This window comes from Acomys russatus, chromosome 6 (assembly GCF_903995435.1).
Source record: "Acomys russatus chromosome 6, mAcoRus1.1, whole genome shotgun sequence".
In the NCBI taxonomy this organism is placed as follows: domain Eukaryota; kingdom Metazoa; phylum Chordata; class Mammalia; order Rodentia; family Muridae; genus Acomys; species Acomys russatus.
Window position 1 is genome coordinate 18130139 of NC_067142.1, and position 22138 is coordinate 18152276.

Consider the following 22138-nt stretch of genomic DNA (forward strand, 5'->3'; position numbering starts at 1 on the left):
TGTGCAGTTTTTATTATTTTAGTTTATATTCTTTTTCTTTCAGGTCTGGATTGAAATAGGGCTTTAAACACATGACCTACCATTGAGCCAAGCCTTCAGTTGTCATTAACTTTTAAATGATTGTGCCCCCAAAATAAGAACCGGTAGTGTGTGGAGCTACATTCCTTGCTTTCCTAGCTTCCTGCTCTCCTGTGTCTACTGCCTAATCTGACACTTCCATGTCTCTCTGGTGCTCTGTCTAATACTATGTAGTGTTGTGTTTAAACTTCATTGGTTGAATTGGAAGCCAAACAGACCATAATAAACACATTCATAGTTATAGCCCCCCCCAAAGATTATTGATTAATATGTTAAAAAGCTCTCCGTTAGCTGGGTGTGGTGGTGCACACCTTTAATCCCAGTGCTCGGGGAGGCAGAGGCAAGTAGATCGCTGTGAGTTCGAGGCCAGCCTGGTCTACAAACTGAGTCCAGGACAGCCAAGGCTACACAGAGAAACCCTGTCTTGGAAAACCAAAAAAAAAAAAAAAAAAAATTTCCACATTTTATTATTTTTAAAATTTTTTGGAGGACCTTTAGAGACAGGATTTCTCTATGTAGCCTTAGCTGTTTTGGAACTTACTCTGTAGACCAGGCTGGCCTCAAAGTCAGATTCCTGTCTTCTTGCCTCTGGAGTGCTAGGATTAAAGGTGTGTGCTTTCACCACTGCCTGGCTTCCTGAAGATTTTTACCTGCTCCTGTTAGGTCACATTCTCGAATGTGGACATCAATGATAGGCCGTAGGAGTTTGCTTGGATGACCTATTGTTTGGGTAAACATGTTAGGTATAAACTATGCGGTTCATTTTACTCATGACCGAAAAGTTACCCTGTAAGGTTTGCGAGTGTTGTAGCTGCTTTCCTTGTTGCTATGACAAAATACCTGACCCTAAGGAACCTAGGGAGGAAGCGTGTGTCTCTGCTTGCCGCCATGGTGGGGAACTCGTGGCAGCAGGAGCAGGAGGCAGGGGGCCACGGTGTGCACATCCACATAAGACAGGCAGGCAAGGCCCTGCTCAGCTTTCTGTTGTTGTTGTTTTTGTTTTTTTGGTTTTTCGAGACAGGGTTTCTGTGTGCAACCGTAGCTGTCCTGGCCTTGCTTTGTAGACTAGGCTGGCCAAGAACTCAGAGCGATCTGCCTGCCTCTGCTTCTCTGAGTGCTGGGATTACAGGTGTGCGCCACCGTGCCTGGTGCTCTTGCTTGTGTTTTTTTCTCTTACTTTTAATTTAATTTAATTTTGTTTTGTTTTCTCTTGCTTTTTAATTCAAAATTTTATTGCATTTTTAGCTATTTTATTGTGTGTGTGTGTGTGTGTGTGTGTGTGTGTGTGTGGTCAGTGCCAGCAGTGCTCATTTCACAGCACAATTTTGGAGTTCAGGGGAAGCTTTCAGGAGTCAGGTCTCTCTCTCTCTCTCTCTCTCTTTTGGTTTTTTGAGACAGGGTTTCTCTGTGTAGCTTTGGCTGTTCTGGACTCACTTTGTAGACCAGGCTGGCCTCGAACTCACAGTGATCCGCCTGCCTCAGCCTCCCAAGTGCTGGGATTAAAGGCGGCACCACCACGCCCGGTTTTAGATCTCCTTCTACCACGTGGGTCCTAGGAATGGTTGCAGTCACCTTTACTCACTGAGCCATCTCTCCAGACCACTTCCCCCTTTTTATCTGGTCTGGACCGCAGCCCATGGAACGAATGATCTGATCATATTCAGGATTGGTCTCCTCATATCAGCTAACCGGATGTAGGCAGTTCCCCTTAGATATTCCCTGAGATTTGTTTCCTAAGGGATTCTGGGTCCTATCAAATTGACAATCAGCACTAATGACCGTAGGGCGATATACAGTAGGCACGGTGGTGTATGTCTATAGTCTAGCACTCAGGAGGCAGAAGAGTTTGAGTTCAGGGTCAGCCTGGGCTACATGGTGAGACTCTACCGCAAACATTAAAATAGAAATTCTAGTGACTGAATTCTGAGTTCAATTTTTTTGTTTGTTTGTTGTTGTTTGTTTATTGGTTTTTTTAAAGGAATGGTTTTGTTTGATTTTTTTTTCTTTTTTTCTACCCTAGCCTTATTCATTTTTGATAAATGCTTAGTTTCAAAGTTATTTTCCATTTTTGTAATGAAGTGAGTGTTTTCCTAGCAAAATGGAATAAATAGCATTAGCAAATTGTTTTGTCTAGAAATTCCAAAGCTGAGCTAGGGAAGAAGTGTGCGCTCTCCCCGTCTGGGCCTGCGATCGTGTTTCCCTCTCTGCCCTGCTCAGGGGTGTCTAGTGGTACTCATCCTGGTGACAAGACCTCCCTTGGGAGCCCTCTCTGAAACCTACAGTCCAGATGTGGTGAGGGAGGCCCAGCTTGCAGGCTGGCCTTGGTGTTTTGTTTCCCAGTGTGCTTTACTCTGGGTCAGAGTTTCTTAGCATCTGGGTAGGGAGGCACCTTTGTCATCTGTGGTGCTGTTTGTGTACCTTTGAACCTTATTATCAGTGCAAACAGACAGATCCTTTCAACTTTCATTTCCTAGTTCTCAGCAACCTATCAGACAGAGCAGAACGAATGCAGCTTCCGAGGCGCTTGTCAGTCAGCAGTGATTCATCAGTTGCTTACGCTCTGGGCTGGGGGCTTTGTCTGGAGAGTGCAGTGTTAGGTTTCCAGAATTTGTACTCTCACACACAAGTGTGAAAAGCTGAGTATGGTGGCCTGAGTTTGTGATCCCGGTGCTGAGAAAGCGGGGACAAGTATATTCCTGGAGCTTGCTGGTCAGCTAGTCCGAAGAGTTTGAAGCCAAAAAGCAGTCTTACCTCAAAATAGATGATAGATAGGTAGATAGATAGATAAACAGACAGACAGAAAGACAGACAGGAAAAGCTGGTGAGAAAGTTCTGTGGGTGAAGACACTTGCCATGAATTCTGATGACTTCAATGTAATTCCCTGGGTGGGAGAAGAGAAATGGTGCCCAAAAGTTGTTCTTTATCTTCCAGAGGCCCTCTGTGGCTCACACACACTCAAACATGAGCACAGGCGCTCTCTCTCTCTCTCTCTCTCTCTCTCTCTCTCTCTCTCTCTCTCTCTCTCTCTCTCTCACACACACACACACACACACACACACACACACACACTAAAGGATGATACCCAAGATTGTGCCCGGCCTCCACACACATGCATACAAGTGCACATGCATATGTCACCTCTCACTCCTAGGAGCTTAGACGCCTTTAGTGGGAATGCTACTTCATGCAGAGAGCAGCAGGGGCGGTCTGCTTTCTTTATCACCTGTGTCGTCTCAGGGAGAAATCCGGCTGGCTTTATTTGAATTGGCATCTGTAGCTCTAGCTGTATCTTCATGTATGTCTTTGCCCATCCAAGAAGTAGTGGAGGCTGTATTTTTGTTGTATGTTTGCCATTTATTCCATTACGTTGTAGGCATGAGTTTCCATTTGAGAATAGCCCTCTAAGGAAAAATGGCTTCCAACTGTGCACAATCTCAGTGTGCGCAGTCTCAGTGTGTGCAGTGCGTGTTGCCTGGCGTACTGATGCTGATGAGCATGTCAAGTAAGTGGCTCATGGTGGAGACCCTTGTTTCTATAGTGAACACAGCAGAGAAAGCTTCCCACTCTGTGGTCCCACCTCCACCTACCTGGCAGAGCTAGGAATGGATTTCCCAGCTCTCGAGAGCGTTTGTTTGGATAGAATAGTGATCCTTTCTGAATAGTATAGTGACGATTGTGTAGAAGAACCAGGCAAGAATGACTTCAGAATCTCACTAGAATTACTCGGTGAGACATCATTCAAGCTAGGGTGGGGCTAGAATGGATGCAGAAATGGTATGTTAATGAGGACTGAACCCCTAAACAGCTTTAAAAAACAGGCTATTTATTTATTTATTTAGTATATATATTGTACTCTGCCTGCATGTACACCTGCAGGCCAGAATAAGGCCTCAGATCACATTATAGATGGTTGTGAGCCACCATGTGGGTGCTGGGAATTGAACTCAGGACCTCTGGAAGAGCGGTCAGTGCTCTTAACCACTGAGCCATCTCTCTAGCCCCCAAAGAGCTTAAAAAAATTATTTATTTTTATTTTATGTGCATTGGTTTTTTGCCTGCATGTATGTCTTTGTGAAGGCATTGGATTCTGGAGTTACAGACAGTTGTGAGCTGCCATGTGGGTGCTGGGAATCGAACTTGCGTCATCTGGAAGAGCAGTCAGTGCTCTTAACTCTGAGCCATCTCTAGGCCACCCCCTCCCCCCTCCCCGCCCCCGCCCCAAACAGCTTTTAATGATAACTGCTGCTATTAAGAATTATTCTTAAGCCAGCATCAGTGGCAGACACTTGTAATCCCAGCACTTGGGGAGGTAGAGGCAGGTGGATCTCTGTGAGTTCGAGGCCAGCCTGGTATATAAAGCTACTCCAGGACAGCCAGGGCTACACAGAGAAACCCTGCCTAGAAAAACAAACAAATAAAAGGAGTTATCCTTGGGTTGGAGTTATTCTGGGGATGTACCTCAGTCAATAGAGTGCTTGCCTGCCATTCACAAAGCCCTGCATTCCATCCATAGTACCACACAAACCTGCAGGTGATGGCACAAGCCTGTTACCCCTGCACTTGGGAAGTCAAGGCAGGAGTATATAGAGTTCCAGGCCAGCCTGAGACTGTGTCTCAAAATACTCCTACCACCACCAACCCCGAGTTATCTCGGTGACTAGTAGAGCTGGAGATGTATAGATTGGTAAGAGTCTTCATTGGACAAATGTTCTTGATATTCAAGCATAGAGAAAAGGGCTCTTAGCCCTTCTCAGTGCGGTCTGTTTCTAAGGGAAGACAGGCACGTGCTGAGATGTGGACTCCGTGAGTTGGAGTGCTGCTGTGGAGTAATAGAGAGGCCAGTGCTCTGCCGTAGGTCCACTGTATTCCCTATCCTGAATACTGGAAGCTTAAACCCCAGATTCACAGGCCAGTGCTAGCGGTCCTCGGACTCAGAGCCTCCAGAATGAAGGGCTGAATAAACTGTTCGCTACAAGTTATCCAGCCTGAGATATTTTGTTTTAGCAACAGAAGGTACACTAAGACAAGTTCCTAATCTGGGTGAAGGGAGGAAGATGTGTTTGTCTGTCTCTGTCTCCACCTACCTATCTGTCTTTTATCTATGTCTCAATCTCTCACTTACCTCTTTCTGTTTCCACCTGAAGTGTGTGAGATCCCGAGCCAGGTGTGGGGAATCCAGGGCCTGTTTATTACGGTTCGTCCACAGGGAGCTTTGTTGGCTGGGGGCGTGTGACTGTGAAAGAAGGAATCCGACTCCTGGTAATTATTCATGCCTCGTTCTATTTTTGTAAAGTTGCTGCAGATACAAGAATCCAAAAGCACCTTTGCCGAGAGAAGCTGTTTGAAAGCAACTTCTTGGGGAGTTTAGAGCTTTGTAAAGTTAAGAGCAATATGTTCAAGTTTTTTACTTGAATCAGTGAATTGGTTTTTGGAGTGGTGAGGGAGGAATGAGGCATGCATGCCCTTTAGGAAAACAGATTCCTGGGAGACATGCTTGTGCTCTTTTTATTATAAATCAATTACTTAATGCCGTTGTTTTATTTATTATGTGTGTGTATGTATGCACGTGCTTGTGCTTGCATGCTGTGGCACATATGTGAAGGTTAGAAGACCACGTTTGGGTGTCAGTTCTCTCTTATCATATGAATCCAAGGATTGACCTGAGGCTGTCAGGCTTGTACAGCAAGCACCTTCAACCATAGAGTCATTTCATCTTCCTAGCCCATAAATGAATTTAATCTGTAAAAGTTGTAAATGAGAATTCTTCATTTATCTAGGAATGCCAAGAGTGCTGCTTAAAAAATGAACATTTTTCTATTATAAAACGTTTTCTTTTTTTGGTGTGTGTGCATATACAGTGCATAGATGGTTCAGATATATGTATGCATGTGTTCATACAGGTATGGATGCGGTGCATATGAATCCAGTGCATGTGCACACGTGTGGAAGCCAGATGGTGAATTTGGGTGTCTTCTTCAATTATGCTTCACCTTACATTTTTGGAGACAGTCTGTCACAGAGCCTGGAACTTACCTATTCGGCTAAGCTGGCCGGCCCGTGGGCCCCAGGGATTTATAGGCGTGGCGTCACGTCTGGCTTTTTACGTGGGTACTGGGCTCGATATGCTGTATACTAGCACAGCCAGCACTTTACCTGCTCAGCCCTCTCCCCAGCTCCCTCTGCATTTAAAATTATATGTACATGATTTAAAGCTGCTTTCCTCTCTCTCTAATCTTCCTCAGAGACATCATTATTATTAGTTACATACGTGACAAAACATATAAGCACACACACCACCTTTTTGTGCAAATGGTTGTCTGTTACAGACTACTGCATTGAGCTTTTATTAGAGACTTCATTTTTATTTATGATTTTATTTAATGAATGTCTGAATGTTGTGTGGTGTGCTGTGTTTGCTGTGCCCTTTATTGATGACCATTCTGTTGATTGCAATCTGTATTTATAAATAATGCCACAGAGAATTTTGTAGTATTTTGCATAAGTAAATACATTTCCAGAAGTTGATTTTTCTTCTTATTTTTTAATTTTTTGAGACAGGGTTTCACTATGTTGACCTCAAACTCAGAGAGATCCACCTGCCTCTGGCCTCCCAAGTGCATGTACTATCATACAAGGTGATTGATTGATGTTGACAGTTTTTAAATACATTTTTTTTTGTCCTTTGAGTATTTCATACATGTATACAATAAATTTTGATTGTATTCATCCCCCGCTTCCCTCTCCAGGTATTCCCTATTCCCCTAATGTTGACATTAAAAAAAGAAAATACACACACACACACACACACACACACACACACACACACACACACACACATTATATGTGAGCTTGTGTGTATGTTAGGCAGGTACCAGCGGAGGCAAGAAGAGGGTGTCTGGTTCCCTGGAGCAGGAGTTACAGATGGTTGTGAGACACCTGAAGTGGGTGCTGAGAACCAAACGTGGGTCCTCTGCAAGAGCAGTGTGTGCTCTTCGCCCCTGTGCCATCTCTCCAGCCTCTCTGGTATTCACTCTGCTTCCGAGTCTCTGAACGTCTGTCTTTTGTAAGTACACATGGTGATGATACCCTTCCATGGGGAGAGCGACAGACACAAAGATATATATATATATATATGACATGAAGACATTTATCCGTCACTTACTGCACTGGAAGTTGCTACTTCGGATGGGAAGTAACTGTTTTCTTGTTTGCTGACTGTTGTCAAGTGCTGAGGATCAGACCCAGGGCTGCACATGTGCTGGGCAAGTGCTCTGTTACAGAGCCACACCCATAATGTGCTTGCTTAATTCTGAGACAGAGCCTTACTGTGCAGCTTTGGCCAGCCCTCAGTTTTCTATGGATACCATGCTGGCCTTGAACTCAGATTAAAGGCGTCCTGTAGTCATGCCTGGTTGCCGTTGCTTATTTTAAATTGTTGAGATAGAAGCCAGCTTGAGAGGTTGTACTGCTTTACCTGTTTATAGTTAAGCGTCTTTGTTCACTAGCGGAGAAGAGTTCCTCACACTTTCCACCCCAGCCTTCTTACACTTTCTGTCTCCTTATTAACTACTCAGACCTTAATAGGCTCTCCTTTCGTCAGCTGGGGGGTAGCTCACCTCCCTGGGGACATTTAGGACGTTGTGTCAGCTGTTACACTATCAGATGACATATCAAATGCTCTTCTCTTTTCGTATTTACCCACGTCTGGGTATGTTCCAGTTCAGATACATCTGAGAAAATCCTTCACGCTGGCTGGCATGTATGCACCTTGTTGTATGGACTTTGGGTATATTTTGCTGCAAGAAAGCAACTATTCAGAAGGTGCTGGGCCCTGAGCATTCTATCTTTAGAGGGTACACCTATACAGTGCAAGGGTCCTAATAAAAAAAGTGTGTGCGCACTCATACATATGTGCCTCTGTGTATAGAATTATATTATTATTATAATTGTAAAAAGTGGAGAATAAGACAGATTTAGATAGTTGCCACATTTTTGTTTTTGAACTGGTCTAGATGCATACAAGCTTTAAACTATTTTTTTTTTTCAGAGCTGAGGACAGAGCCCAGGGCCTGTGCTTGCTAGGCAAGCGCTCTGCCACTGAGCTAAATCCCCAAACTGGAGCTTTAAAGTGTTAAAGGGACAGATATCTGTAGAATGCTCCAATAAATAACAGCAGGATATATGAGCCTTCTATAGGACAGACCATATGTTAGATCATAAAACAAGCCTCAACACATTTAAAAGGATGGAAGTCATACAAAGAGTTCTCTGAGTACAGTGGAATGAGATTAAATACCAGTAGGGGAATGGAATTTGAGAAATTTGCAAATATGTTCAAGTTCAACTTAAAGTTTGTACTCTGCAACCACCCAGGGCTGAGAGAGAAACTGATTAAGTTTAAAAAAAAATTCTTTGAGGTGAATGAAAACCAAACTGCACCATGGTACTGTTTACAGCACGGCGAGGACTTTCCCCACTGCCTTAAGTACTTCAGATAACTACAGCTTTACTGCAGCTAAGCAATACCTTGGAGTTCACCTGTTTAGGAATAAATGTCTATTGAATCCCATTAATGCTCCATGCAAAAACCCCAACCTGGGCAGAAGCTCAGAGCAATTAGAGCCGCATCTGCCCCTCCCTGAGGAGCTCTTGCCAGCTAGTGCTTGCTGGGGTGGGGAGCTCGTTTCTTCACTGTTGCAGTTGACCAAGTTCCTGTGAAGAACTCCTGCCTCTGGTCAGGCAGCAACTGTGATTAAACCCTGGGTTGTCAAAACCCAAAACCCAAACCCAGCCAAACAAACTCAGTCCTCAAACCTCAAACCTAAACAAGCAAAACAACCTCCCCCCCCAAAAAAAACAATAGATAAAGAAGGAAGTGATGGCTTGTACCTTTGATCCCAGCAGAGGCAGGCTGATCTCTGCGTTCCAGGCCAGCCTGGTCTACAGAGGGGGCTCCAAGACATCTGTACAGAGAAATCCTGTCTCAAAAACCAAAAAAGAAAAAGAAAGAAAGAAAGAAAGAAAGAAGTAGGAGGGAACTTGTTGGGAAGAAGGGGTTCAGCAGGAATGGGAGAAGGTAACGGGGTCAAAATGACTGACATAGTCTATGCAAAATATAGAAATGACTTAAAAATAAAGATCACCAATAACTTAATAATATAATAACCTAACAACAATAGTCTCAACAAATCAAGATTTTTCTATATTAGCACCTTTCTGTACCTTCAGATACATTCATGTATGTATGTATGTCTTCCATATGTGTATGGGTGCCTGTTTTTGTTGATCTGACTTACTTGGCTTGAAATCTGTTTTGTTGAATGAATGTATATATATTCTGCAACTTGTTTTTAGATTTTATCTACTTGCAATAATATTTTCTGTCCTTTTATTTTCCACACGTTTTTGCTGATGAGGTAGCTTTCTTGCAGGTAGAAATGTGTGGGTATTTTATCTGTTTACTTAATTGTTGCCAAGTCCTTGACTTAACTCAGCTTCCTGGGACTTGAGCTGACCAGGGGCAGTGAGCGAATGAAGGAAAGATAGACAGACACACAGAAACCCTGGGCTTGGGTGGTCTGGGCTCAGATGGAGAAGCTGCAGCATCCTGGAAGCTCAGCGAGTTTATTACAGAGTTGAGCAGAGAGGTGGGGTTTCTGGGTATAGCTGGATCAAGGGGACAGGTTTGGCTAATTTAGGTAGGCACTGTCTCTGTAGGCGAGCATGCTGTGGGTTGTAAACATGTAGTGGAGAGGAAGACCTTTTCTGCACACGGTCAGTACTCACACTTGGACCCCTGAGGAAGGCTTGGCCATGTCGCTGAGCCTAAGACCGTGCCCGTGTCAACATGACACATTCAGTCAGGACTTCACACACTTAGGACCTCCTTTCCTCCACATGAATTGTTATTAAATCTATTTTGCCAGTATGTGTCTGTGTGTGTGTGTGTGTGTGTGTGTGTGTGTATTTTAAGTCTCTGATCTTGGTAGGTAAGTCCAGGCTGGCCTTGAATTCAAGATTCTTCTTGCTTCAGACATCCCACCTGCTGGCATTTATGCTCCTTGCCTGGTTTTTAAGTCTGTCTGTCTTTCTTTCTTTTTCTTCCTTCCTTCCTTTCGTCTTCTTCTTCTTCTGGTATTTTTTTAAAAATGGGATATTTTATTAATTCCTTGAGAGTTTCATACAGTGTTTTGATGATGTTAACCCCTGTTCATCTCTCTAACTCCTCCCAGGTTTATTCCCACGTTCCGACCTCTCCAGCTGACACCCTAACTTAACATCTCTTAAAAAATAACGCATCTAGTCCAGTTTGTGGAGATCATGTACTCCTGGGGATGGGCTCCATCCATCGGAAGGTGGCCAGCCTACCGTTGGTCACACCCTTAGAGAAAACTCTTTCTTTAGAAGCCACCAGCTGTCTGAGGCTCCTCAGTGAGGGGTACAGGCATGTGAACCCCCTCCTCCCCAAGCTCACCAACTTCATCTTGTGCAGTCGTATGCAGGCAACTGCAGCTGTTGTGAATTCATGTGTGCAGTGGTCTTGCCATGTCCAGAAGACACTGTTTTGCTCTTGTGCTCTCATTCTGCCGTCTCTTCTGAGACTTGGGGGTCAGCAGCGTAGGCATCCTCTTTGTGGTTGGGTACCCCACTTAGTCTTTTCACTCTGATGTTATGAGTTTCCCAGGCATACGATAAAAAGATTATATACTATAACGAAGCAGAAAAGCTCGCAAATGCAAGCTTGGTTTACTATCTGAGCATGCTATGTCATGTTAGTGAAGTAAGAAACTGCTCATCTCAGCAGCTGCAAGAAGACCTTTGTGACAAAATCTGGCATCCTCTCATGATTAAAAAATACTCAAAATATTAGAAACAAAAAGCTACTTCCTTGATATGATGAAGGCCGTCTGTGAAAACCCACAGCTAACATCTTTAGTGATGGGAGTGAGTGCTAGATCCAAATGCTGGAGTGCAACAGGAATCTTTCCTTCCTTCCTTCCTTCCTTCTTTTCTTTCTTTCTTTCTTTTTTGTTTTTTTTTGAGACAGGGTTTCTCCATGTAACATTAGCTATCCTGGAACTCACTCCATTTTTTTTTTTTTATTCATTGTGGTATATTTTTATCTGATTCACAGTTCATGTATTTTCTTTTTTTTATTTAATGAATTTATTCAGATTACATCTCAATTGTTATTCCATCCCTTGTATCCTCCCATTCCTCCCTCCCACTTTTTTTTTAGAAAATCAAGTTTATTTTTTGACATTGTAATACTCAAATCAGTGTCTTGTTCACTATCATCAAAGAAGCCTTTTCTTTTTTTTTAAATATGTTATTAATTTATTCATATTACATCTCAATTGTTAGCCCACTTCTTGTATCCTCCCATTCCTCCCTCCCTCCCGCTTTCCCCCTACTCCCCCTCCCTTCCACTTTCACCCTATTCTCCTCCCCTATGTCTGTGACTGAGGGAGACTTCCTCCCCCACTATATGGTCAGAAAAAGATTTATTCATTTAGTGTGTATGTGAGTGCCCTATCTGCATGTATATCTGCAGGCCAGAAGAGGGTGACAGATCACATTATAGATGGTTGTGAGCCACCATGTGGTTTCTGGGAATTGAACTCAGGACCTCTGGAAGAGTAGACACCTCTCCAGCCCAAGCTTTTTAATTTTTAACTCTTACATATGATAAAGGAGTTTTATCCAGAATATTTTGAAAGTTCATCAGTAAAAAGATATGTGATCCAAAGGCCAGTGTGGTAACATATGCCTTTAATATCAACTATTTGGGAGCAAGAGGCAGGCAGATTTCTGTGAGGCAAGCCAGCCAGGTCTACTAGCATTCATGGCTAGGCAGTACACTTTAAAAAACAACAACAAAAAGATTTGGTTAAATGTCTTCCCAGAAAAGATGCCCAAATGATTTGGCATGCATGAAACTCTTGCCTCAATCCTTAGTGGGAACCACCACTGCCACCAAAACCCATAGCCTCCTTTAATATTTTAATTATTATATATTTGTGTGTATGTGTGTGGACCTGGGCATGTTTGTGCAGTGCTGGTAAACGCCAGAAGAGCAGGTTAGATCTCTTAGAGCCTCAGTTACAGGTAGTTGTGAGTTGTCCTACAAGGGTGCTCGGCACCAGACTCGGGTCTTCTGGGGGAGCAGCAAGCGCTTCTGGCTGGTAAGCCCCCTTTCCAGACCCACTTGCTATCTTCTTCAACAGGTCATGTCCATGGTAAGAAAAATAAACTCAACCTCTGTAGTCTCAGGAAAATACAAATTAAAGCCACAAAAAGATACCACTACGTACCCATGAGAACGGTGGGTAGTTCAGGGCAGTAGCCCATGTTGGTGAGCTGTTCAGGAGTACTCATAGTGGGGTCATTCATAGTGGTCCCAAAGTACAAAATGTATGACAGAAACAATATATGACATATCTGTCCAACAGAGTATCTATAACCAGAATGCCATCGAAGAGCTACAGTGTGAGTAAAACTTGGAAACAGTGAGCTATGTAAAAGTGGAGGCTACACATTTTATGTAATATGCGATTATATGCAGTGTCCAAAATAATCAAGTGAAGTGGGGCATTCTTATGATCCTAGCTAAGGATTATAGGAAGATTGTGAGTGTGAGGCCAGCCAGGGCTTATGCAGTGATGTCTCATAAAACTAAAAAAGAAAAGTCAAAGGAAAAAAACAAAACAAAACAAAAGTAATGCTTTGGCTGGGGACATAGTTTAGTTGGTAGAGTGCTTACTTAGCACGCACAGAGCTGTGGGTTGACTCCCCAGCACAGCATAAATGGAGGTGTCTACAGTCCCAGAACTTTAGAGGCAGGAGAAGGAGGATTCAAGGTCGCCCACAGCTGCATAGCTAGTTTGAGCTAGCCTGGAATACATGAGACCCTGTCTCCAATGAATGAATGAATGAATGAATATGACTCAATGCAAGGCAATACCATACAGTAGGGCTTGGTGAAAGAGGTGATGGGGCGGGCTGCTAAAGGATAAGAAATATCATTTGGAAGCACAGAAATATTCTTGAATGAGATAGTGGCGAAGGCCGTCGTTTGTGAGTGTAATACAACTGCCGAATTTAGGAAGCGCTAATGGTGTGTGGTTATCCTGATACCAGAAAGCCCCATGGAGAAGTTGCTGAGGGTTGGTGAGCTGCTTTTCACTGGCGCAAGACTGAAGCTGTAGTGTTGGAGACGTTCAGAAGTCAAGTGTTGGTAGGCCAGAGTGGTCGCCTCCCATGCTGTCGGTGGTGCTCCTTGTGTCGACCACATGCTGGTTCCCTGCCAGGAGCTCATCTCCACAGAGGCCCTGCTCAGGGAAGCTGCAACCTAAGCTGTCATTACCCTCTCCTATGCAGGGTTAAATGCCTTCATTTTGTAACAAATCAGTATGCTGATGTCGACGGTAATCCTTTCATTTAAATATTTTTTTTTTAAAGGAAGAAGAAAAAAATCAGCCTTGTTTAGAAAAAAAAAAGCCTTTGTTTTCAACTGGTAGTTGTTTTTGGAAATTTACAATTGACATTAAGTAAGTGCAGTTTCATTTTATTTTATTTTCTATTTAAAAATATGAAAAAATAGCTGGGCGGTGGTGGTGCACGCCTTTAATCTTAGCACTTGGGAGGCAGAGGCTGGTAGATCGCTGTGAGTTCAAGACCAGCCTGGACTACAAAGTGAGTCTAGGCCAGCTAAGGCTACACAGAGAAACCCAATCTTGAAAAACCAAAAAAAGAAAAAGAAAAAATAGGACCAGTAAGATGTCTTAGAGGAGAAAGGTGCTTGTCTCCAAGACTGCTGATGTTTGATCCCCAGACCCCATGTGCTGGAGGGAGAGAGCTCCTGCAAGTGGTCCTGACCTCCACACACATGCTGTAGTGAGCAGGCACACTCTAAGTGAAACGTTAAAAAATAAGTTAAGTAGAAAGGTAAACATTCGATAGAAAAAAAAAGCATTCATGATATTATTAATTAGGCTATGCTTTATTTATTTACCTTGGTTTTTCAAGACAGGGTTTCTCTGTGTAACCTTGGCTGTCCTGGACTTACTTTGTAGACCAGGCTGGCCTCGAACTCACAGTGGATCCACCTGCCTCTTGCCTCCCAGTGCTGGATTAAAGGCGTGCGCCACCTCGCCCAGCGGGGCTTTTCTTATTTTGTTTTTTAACATAAGCTTTACAATCCTTTTTCATATGTTAAAACCCTTTTAAAGTAATTGGCAGTCTGTAGAGCATATAGAAGCAGAGGGAATAGTGGGACAAATTCTCATCTCCCACTATGGCTGTCGTGTGTGCATGTGACTCTTTTAGATCGTTGAGAGAGTTCTGGGGAGGAGAAAAAGGGTAAAAGTGATCTTTAAAAAATCTTTAATGTATGCGGTAATGGGAACCACACTTGGGTCCTCTGCAAGAGCATCAAGCACTCCTAACTGCTGAGCTATCTGTCCAGCCCCTAGACAACTGTGGAACGTGTGTCACTGCTCACTGGGGCACTGAGGGAAGGCACTGAGGGCCTTCTGCAGATGGGTGACTTAGGGGACGTTTAGGCTGCTGGAGTGAGCCTTTTATTAGAAGGGAGATTGTTCATCTTGGAGCAGGTGGCTGGAAGGTTGAAGGTTAAAGGTTAAAGGTCAGAGGAGACAGAGAGGAGGAGGAGGAGTTGAGGTCATCTCCATGGGTGTTGAAGCTCTGCAGGAAACTAGAAGGAGGGGGCAGGGAGGGAGCTATCTCATTGTAGTGCGGTGACGAAGGGAAGCCTGGCTGGGATGCTGGGTTGAGTCTGACTGATGGTGAGGTACGGTGTGCACTTTTGGTCCTCAACTAAAGTGTTGCTGGGTTCCTAAGAATGTTTCATCTTTTTCCTATGCTACTTGCAGCTGTTTGCCTGGCCCTTCCTTATTCTAAGTAGTAAGACACTTGAGTCACCAGGCCGTGCTTTAGCATCCAGTGTAGTAGAAACCTGTCTTCCATGGGTCTATGTAGTGTTCATGAGTGAATGTTGTGTTAAAGTAACTTGTTTGCCTCGTGCAATTGTCTCAGTGCTAACCTAGGCCTAGTCCTGGAAGCTTCTAGCCTCTGTACTTTCTAGCCTCTAATCTAGGCCTGGAAGGTTTTCAGCCTCTGAGACTTACTGCTGAATAAGCTCACTCTTTCTAGTTCTTTCTGAACTCTTGTTGGCTCAACTTAGCTGTTCTGACTCAAACTCCTCTCTAAGTTGACTGTTTTTCTTTCTTGGCCTCTGAATTGCTCTGCTTAGCCTCATACTAATTTTGGCAGCATGTTCTAATCTCCTGGCTCTTCCTTATTCTCTGTCTGGTTGTGTCTTCACCTGTGCCTAGCTTGTTCTCTCTTCAACCTTTCTCTGTAAAACTCTCTCAGTAAAACTGCCTCTAAATTCCACGAACTGAGCTGCCACAAACTCAACTCTACTGCACTGCCACTCGACTCAACGACTCAACTGAACAGCACTGACTAGAACTCAGAGATCTGCGCTCCTCTGTCTCCTGAGTGCTGGCATGAACCTAAGCTGGACCTAAGCTTTTCCTTACCTGAAATTTGCTCTGTACCAGGCTGTCCTTGAACTCAGAGATCTGCTTGCCTCTGTCTCCTGGGATTAAAGGGGTGTCTGCATTGCAGCCAGAGTAGACACATGGCTGGATTAAAATTCCTCTCCAGCCTTGTGCAGCAACGCATGGGCCTTGGGTGGGAGAGCAAAGAGAAGGGAAGAAAAGGGGGCAAGTAGAACAAGAGCAGAGACTCCTGCTGCAAAGCGTACTGGCCTGTGATTGCTGCAAAAACTGCAGGAAGAGACTGGTGGGCGCGTGCTGCTTTGGACTCACTAGCCTGTCAGGGTTGGCTGTAATAACATACCTGTTCTCTACACAGTTCCTGAGACATTTCAGGTGGTTTTCATTGGGTTTTAATTACATAACTTCCCCCGCCCCCCTTCTCTTTTCTCCTTCCAACCTTTTTTCATGTCCCCTCTGATATAGTGTGTGTGTGTGTGTGTGTGTGTGTGTGTGTGTGTGTGTGTGTGTGTGTGTGTGTGTGTGTGTGTGTGTGAATATGTGCCTATAGGATGCAGGTGCAGGCACAACACAGAGGGCAATTTCAGGTGCCTTTTGTTTAAGACAGGGTTTCTCTGGTCAGGAGCTTCACCAGTTAGGCCAAGCCAGCTGGCCTGCAAGCTTCACAGCCCCCTCTTGCCTCTTCTACGTGGCCCGGGAGGCCAGTGCTGTTGTGCCATCTTTTTACACGAGCTCTGCTAGCCTCAGGTTCTCATGCTTGCAGATCCCCCAGCCTTTGCCTTTGATTTTTAAAGAGAAGACAGGTTTATCTTGGTCCAGTTTCTGGGTGTCAGTCCATCCTGGCAGGGGAGGCATGGTGGCTGGAGAAGCTGGCTCTGGCTCTGGCCCTACATTTTGGTATATTAGAAAACAGATAAGGCTGGCAACTTAACTGCTTACTGCCATTGCTAGGGAATATATGTAGAGCTTCCCAAGTGCTTATGCTTGGACTAGTGCTTCTGAGTCCATGGTCTGCGTGCTGGAACTGACGTGGAACAGTGAATATGGGCTAGCTGCACTTTGAACTTTCAGTGAGATGTTGGTGTATGGGGAAGAAACACAGACTTTGAGACCATTTACAGTAGGCTTTGTTTTTATTTTTTTATTTTTATATTAAAAATACATTGTGAGGGGGCTGGAGAGTTAGCTAGTGCCTAACAGCACTATCTGCTCTTCCAAAGGTCCTGAGTTCAAGTCCCAGGAGTAACATGGGTGGCTCACAACCATCTGTAATGTGATCTAATAATCTCCTCTTCTGGCATGTAAATAGAGCACTCATATACATTAAAATAAACAAAAGTAAAAAATATATTGTGAGGGTGGTTGTGCATGCTGTGGCATATCTGTAGAAGTCAGAGGTCAACTTTGTGGAATCAGATCTCTTCTACCATTACCAAGTTCCAGGGATTTAATTCAGATCACCCGGCTTGTGTGGCATCTTTACCACTGAGCCGTCTTTCTGGCCCTGATGTAATTGTGTGTGTATGTTTGTGTGTGTGTTATCTAGAACACTTGTGTGCTTTTGTGTGCATAAGGAGGCCACTGTCCCTGAACTTGGAGTTCATATTTTGGCGGCAGCTAGCTGGCCCCAGTCATGCTGATCTGCCCTACTCAGTGCCGGGGGCTCCAGGCGCATATGAGACCTGCGTCCAGCTTGTTACAGGGGTGCTGGGATCTGAACTCATGTCCTCATGCTTGCATAGCAAGCACTCTACCCACTGAGCTATCTTCAGCTCTGAGATGCTGAGTGTCCTGTGTGTCTTCCTAGTTCAGAATGAAAGGAATTAATTAATGGTAGGAGAGAAGAAACTGAGTAAGAAATGAATTACTCTGCTGGCTATTGTTAACTAGTTAGCTCTTAAATCTGTCTGTTGAAAACACTTTTATGGGACTTAAGGTGAATCAGCCTAGTGGCAGAACACTTGCTCAGTGTTCACAAGTTCCTGTGTTTGAGCCTCAGGACTACAGAAACTCCAAACTTAGTTTAGTACCTTTTCCTCATGCATTTACAGTGTCCAAACATGATTTTTGAGAATTCATTTTATAATAAAATACTAGTCCCAAGAGGAGTTGATGTCAACAGAAGAAGGTTTCTGCTCCACCCATGTGACATGACAGAGCAGGAAGAACAGTGTAGGTGCTACTTTTGCCTTTGGCTAATGTGAATTTGCCTAGGGGTGTTCAGAGGAGCCTGTCCCATCCCAGGACTGAGTTTATCAAGAGGCAGATGGTAAGGCAATGAGCCTGGGTACCTGCTGTGACCCTCAGAGTGCTTTGCATGGGAGCAAAAGTGAAGGCAGCTGAAGCAGAAGCTTGCTTTTCTGACTGTTGTGTTTACAAGCGAGGGAACTGTGAAAACTACCAGCTTAGCAAACGCGCAGCTCATTGGCTCAATCCCTTGGGCTTTGCCAGTCTGCTAATAAAAATAATAATTATGTTTTTCTGATGCATTTGCCAAGTGTTCATGTTTCACACCCCACATGTGACTAAGCGTGTTTCTGCAGCATGCGCTCTTTGTCTTTGATTGGATGTTTCATAACATTTGCGTGTCCTGGTCTCTGGCTCATTTGCTCTCCTTTCTTCCTTTTCAGAATGGACTGCTGAATTATGAAGTATTCCAGACCCAGTTGTAGATCGTCACTCCGCCACTCTCTCCTTTATCGCCTACTGGTTATTTAAATTGGACTTTTAATATCCTACCAGCTGCTCTTCAGACACACATGGTGCATTGCTGCCATTCCCGGGATTGCATCTTTGAAACACACTCTCTTAGTAGCCTTCAGCAAACAAAGAGGCCACCTCCCGGCACGGCTGGCTACCGGGAGGGAGTCATCCTGACTGCCCTCTAGCCTCGGCCGGGTCTGGATTTGAATCCTACCATGGAACCTCGAATGGAATCCTGTCTGGCTCAGGTGCTGCAGAAGGATGTGGGGAAACGGCTGCAGGTTGGCCAGGAACTCATAGACTATTTCTCAGACAAGCAGAAGTCCGCTGACCTCGAGCATGACCAGACCATGTTAGATAAGCTTGTGGATGGACTCGCTACCTCTTGGGTGAACTCTAGCAATTACAAGGTAAGCCTCGCTTTAGGAGATGCTCAAAGCATTTCCTGGCCAGATCAAAATTGGTCCGGGAAAAGAAAATTCTTTGGGAAGTACCAGCCAAGAACCAAGGAAGTACTCTTGGCGTCACATGCAATACTCAAGCACGTTATGGGAAGTGGTAAAGGGATGCTTTTACCTGGGGACATTTGCAAGCATGGCAGCCTCGAAGTTCTGCTTTCTGTCATGTTTTGCAGGGAGGAGACTTTGATACCCTGGTGAGTGGCCTTTCGTGAACAAGAGGTGTCTTCACTGATCTCTCAGGGATCAGAATGTAGAGCATTTTACTTTCCAATTACTGTTTTGAAGTCTAGTCATACCTGGCCAGGAACAGTTTGGGTTGTCAAGGACTGACTTTGACCCATGGGTAATGGCATAGAAGATAGCTTCCAGATTTGAAGGTTAGGGTCATGTGTGATAGCTGGGGATCGGGAGTGTGGGGGTGTACGTAGGGGAGGTGGCCGTCCACAGCCCATTTAAGTTGGGGCTTTTACTATTCAAGGTTGAGCTTCTTGAATGCAAACTACAGGATGTTTTAAGCTGCCCACTCCTGTATTTTCCTCCTCATCCCTTCCAGGGAGTGGCACCTCTGCATCAGGGTTGAATGGATGGAGGGAAGGAAGCTTGCGTGGCAGCTGTTAGTTCTGTAGACTCTGGCAAGGGGCACAGATGTTGGATCTCTTTTGCTGCTCTTACCTGACTCAGTCCCCTGAGGCTGATTTGGATTTTGGAACTAGTGCTCCCAGAATTCCTTTTGCTTCTTCCCACATGCATTCAAGCCCCAGTCTCAATGAAGAGCATTGAGCTCTTATGTTTGTTAATGATGTTATTAGCACGTCGTAGTTCATTCACCCCTGGCTTTACAGTTTTCCTCTTTGTCTTTGAAGCTCAGTCTTACTCAACTGGCAGAAATTAACGAGTGCATGGCATGGGCATCGCACATGTAGGCTGTCTGGTGCTGGTGCTCTGTGGTGAGCGTGTTGGAGATGGGAGGTCAGATAGCATGTGCTTGTGCTTTTGAGGGCTCACAGGTGGCCTTGTCTGTGTCTGAATCACAGCTCCACTACTTCTCTGTGCATACTGAGAAGCATTAGGTGGAGAGAAACCAAAAAGTACTGTAAGGAAATTTAGCAAGCCTGGTAGTGATTGTGGAAGCTCGCCCTTGGCCTTGTGTGCATCCCTGGCCTCCTGCCCTTCCTTCCTGCCGCCTTTCCTCCCTGCAGTGCCGTGAGGCGGGGCCACTGGGATGCCAGGCCAGCCTCACTTTCCACTTCCTGCTTTACTGCTGCTCTCAGCAAAGGTGCTTCCTCCCTCCCCTGAGGGAAGTCTCTGCTCACAGGAAGGAGGGACTCTACTTTGATTCTGACTGTCCTAGGAAGGGAGAGGTTAGGGATGGGGTTGGGATAACACTGATGTTAATTAGCAACTTGTGAAGCCTGTTTCACTGAGCTTTGTAATGTCGCCTAGTCTCAGGCTCCCTGTTTATAATGTCAGGAGAATCAAATTATTTACTAATCTTTAACAATTTACTTGTTTTTATTTTATGTGAACACATGTTAGCCTGCATGCTTGTTTGTGCACCACGTGCATACAGTGCCCATGGAGGTGAGAAGAGGTTGTGGAATCTCCCTGAACTGGAGTTACAGGTGATTGTGAGCCACATGTGGATGCTGGGAACCAACTTTGGGTTTTTTGTAAGAACAGTTAACGCTCTTAACCTCTAGGCCATCTCTTCAGGCCCTTGTGTGCATGTTTGTGTATATGTGACGGTACAGATGCTGTGGTGTGTATGTAGAGGCGGGAGGGGTTGGAGAACAACATCCGGTGCTAGTCCCGGCCTTCTACTCGGTTGAAATTGAATCTTTTCTCGCTCGCTTCCGCTGCATATACCAGGCCAGCTGACCTATACGTTCCTGGGAAATCTTCCACTTCTCCTCTCTCCATAGATTATAGATGTACTGCCATGTTCAGCTTCTCCTTGGTTCTGGGAATCTGAGCTCAGCTCCTTGTGTGCGTGTGGCAAGGACTTTACCTACCGAGCCACCGCCCCAGGCAGATGATAAAGCTTTTATGAGCATTTGAGTGAGAGAGTGGGTCTCAGTTATTCCTTGACTGCTGCACCACTAAACACATTAGTGGTGGCTCTTGTCTAGTGAGGTTGCTGGTCACAACATGTGATTGCATCATTGTTCAGGTACAGCATGTGCACGCAGAGAAAGAAATACGTGGGGTTCTGGGCAAGGTAGATGTAAGTAGCACCACTGCCTGCAGAGTCTTGACTCAGTCTTTTTTCAGAGAGGATTTGTAAAGTCACAGGAGGGAAGGTTTAATACCCAACACTCTGGGCTGGAGAGATGGTTCAGAGGTTAAGAGCACTGGCTGCTCTCCCAACGTCCTGAATTCAATTCCCAGTAGCCATATGGTAGGTCATAACCATCTATAATGTGATCTGATGCTCTCTTCTGGCATGCAGATATACATACATGCAGACAGAACACTATACTTAATAAAGAAATAAATCTTAAAAAGAAAAAAAAAAAAAAAAAACGGACCCAACACTCTGAAGAATAATTCTTTTGTCTTTGTTCTCCCACGTTCTCTCTCTTTCCCCTCCCCCTTCCCTCTCTGGTCCTTTTTTCTTCCCTCTTCTCTTTTGATCTAGGTCTTCTGTGCAGCCCAGGCCTGAGCTTGGCTGATCTTGAACTCATGTTCCTCCCGTCTCCAGCTCCCAAGTGCTGGGATGACACCAGCTGTGTGCTACCATGCCTGACCAGGGAAGTAATTAGTGAGCAAAATCAATTGTTGGGAAGTAAAGTGACAAAGATTGGACTCACCACCAACTTGCTTGTGATCAGGTCTGCTGACCTGTTGCTGTGCAGTGCAGATGAGACAAGTGAGCTGTCCTTGGGAGCACTCAGCTCTTATGTCTGCTGCCTTAATGCAGATGCTTGTGTGGTGCAGGGGTGCTCTGTGCCTTTAGTCCTGTGGGATTGACCACCCTCACCTCCGCCCCCTGTGGATGTGTTGAGGTGCTGGCCTTGTCAGGAGAGATAGCCCTGGTCCGTCCCAGCTGGAGCCCAGAGCCTGGACCTGGTAGAGGCTCAGAAAATACTAGATACTTGAGCTGTAGACTGTTCAGCAAGTGGGCTGGTTGCTTTATTGAAATCTGGACACTAATCTTTTAGATGCTTCCTTTAATTTTCTTAATCTTAGTCAAGATTTCTGAGAACCTGAGGTCCATTTTATTAAGATTTTTCATTTAAAAATATCAAGAATAGAAGAGATTGACTTGCCAAGCAGAACTTTGAAGCTGTACTTCTGGATTCTTTTAGATTAAGGCCTGAAGAGATAGTAGGAGACATGTGAAGTAATTT

General features: G+C 44.7%; 1 protein-coding gene across 19 annotated transcripts in view; it reads left to right on the top strand.

Annotated features, from left to right (window-relative positions):
- Positions 1 to 22138, top strand: part of Clasp1 (cytoplasmic linker associated protein 1) — a 219367-nt gene that overhangs the window by 14708 nt on the left and 182521 nt on the right. For all 19 annotated transcript variants that reach the window (XM_051147231.1, XM_051147234.1, XM_051147236.1 and 16 more), the window contains exon 2: positions 18255 to 18737. In XM_051147231.1, the coding sequence (XP_051003188.1) occupies positions 18543 to 18737 (195 nt within the window). In that variant the 5' untranslated portion in view covers positions 18255 to 18542. The remainder of the gene's footprint in view (positions 1 to 18254; positions 18738 to 22138) is intronic.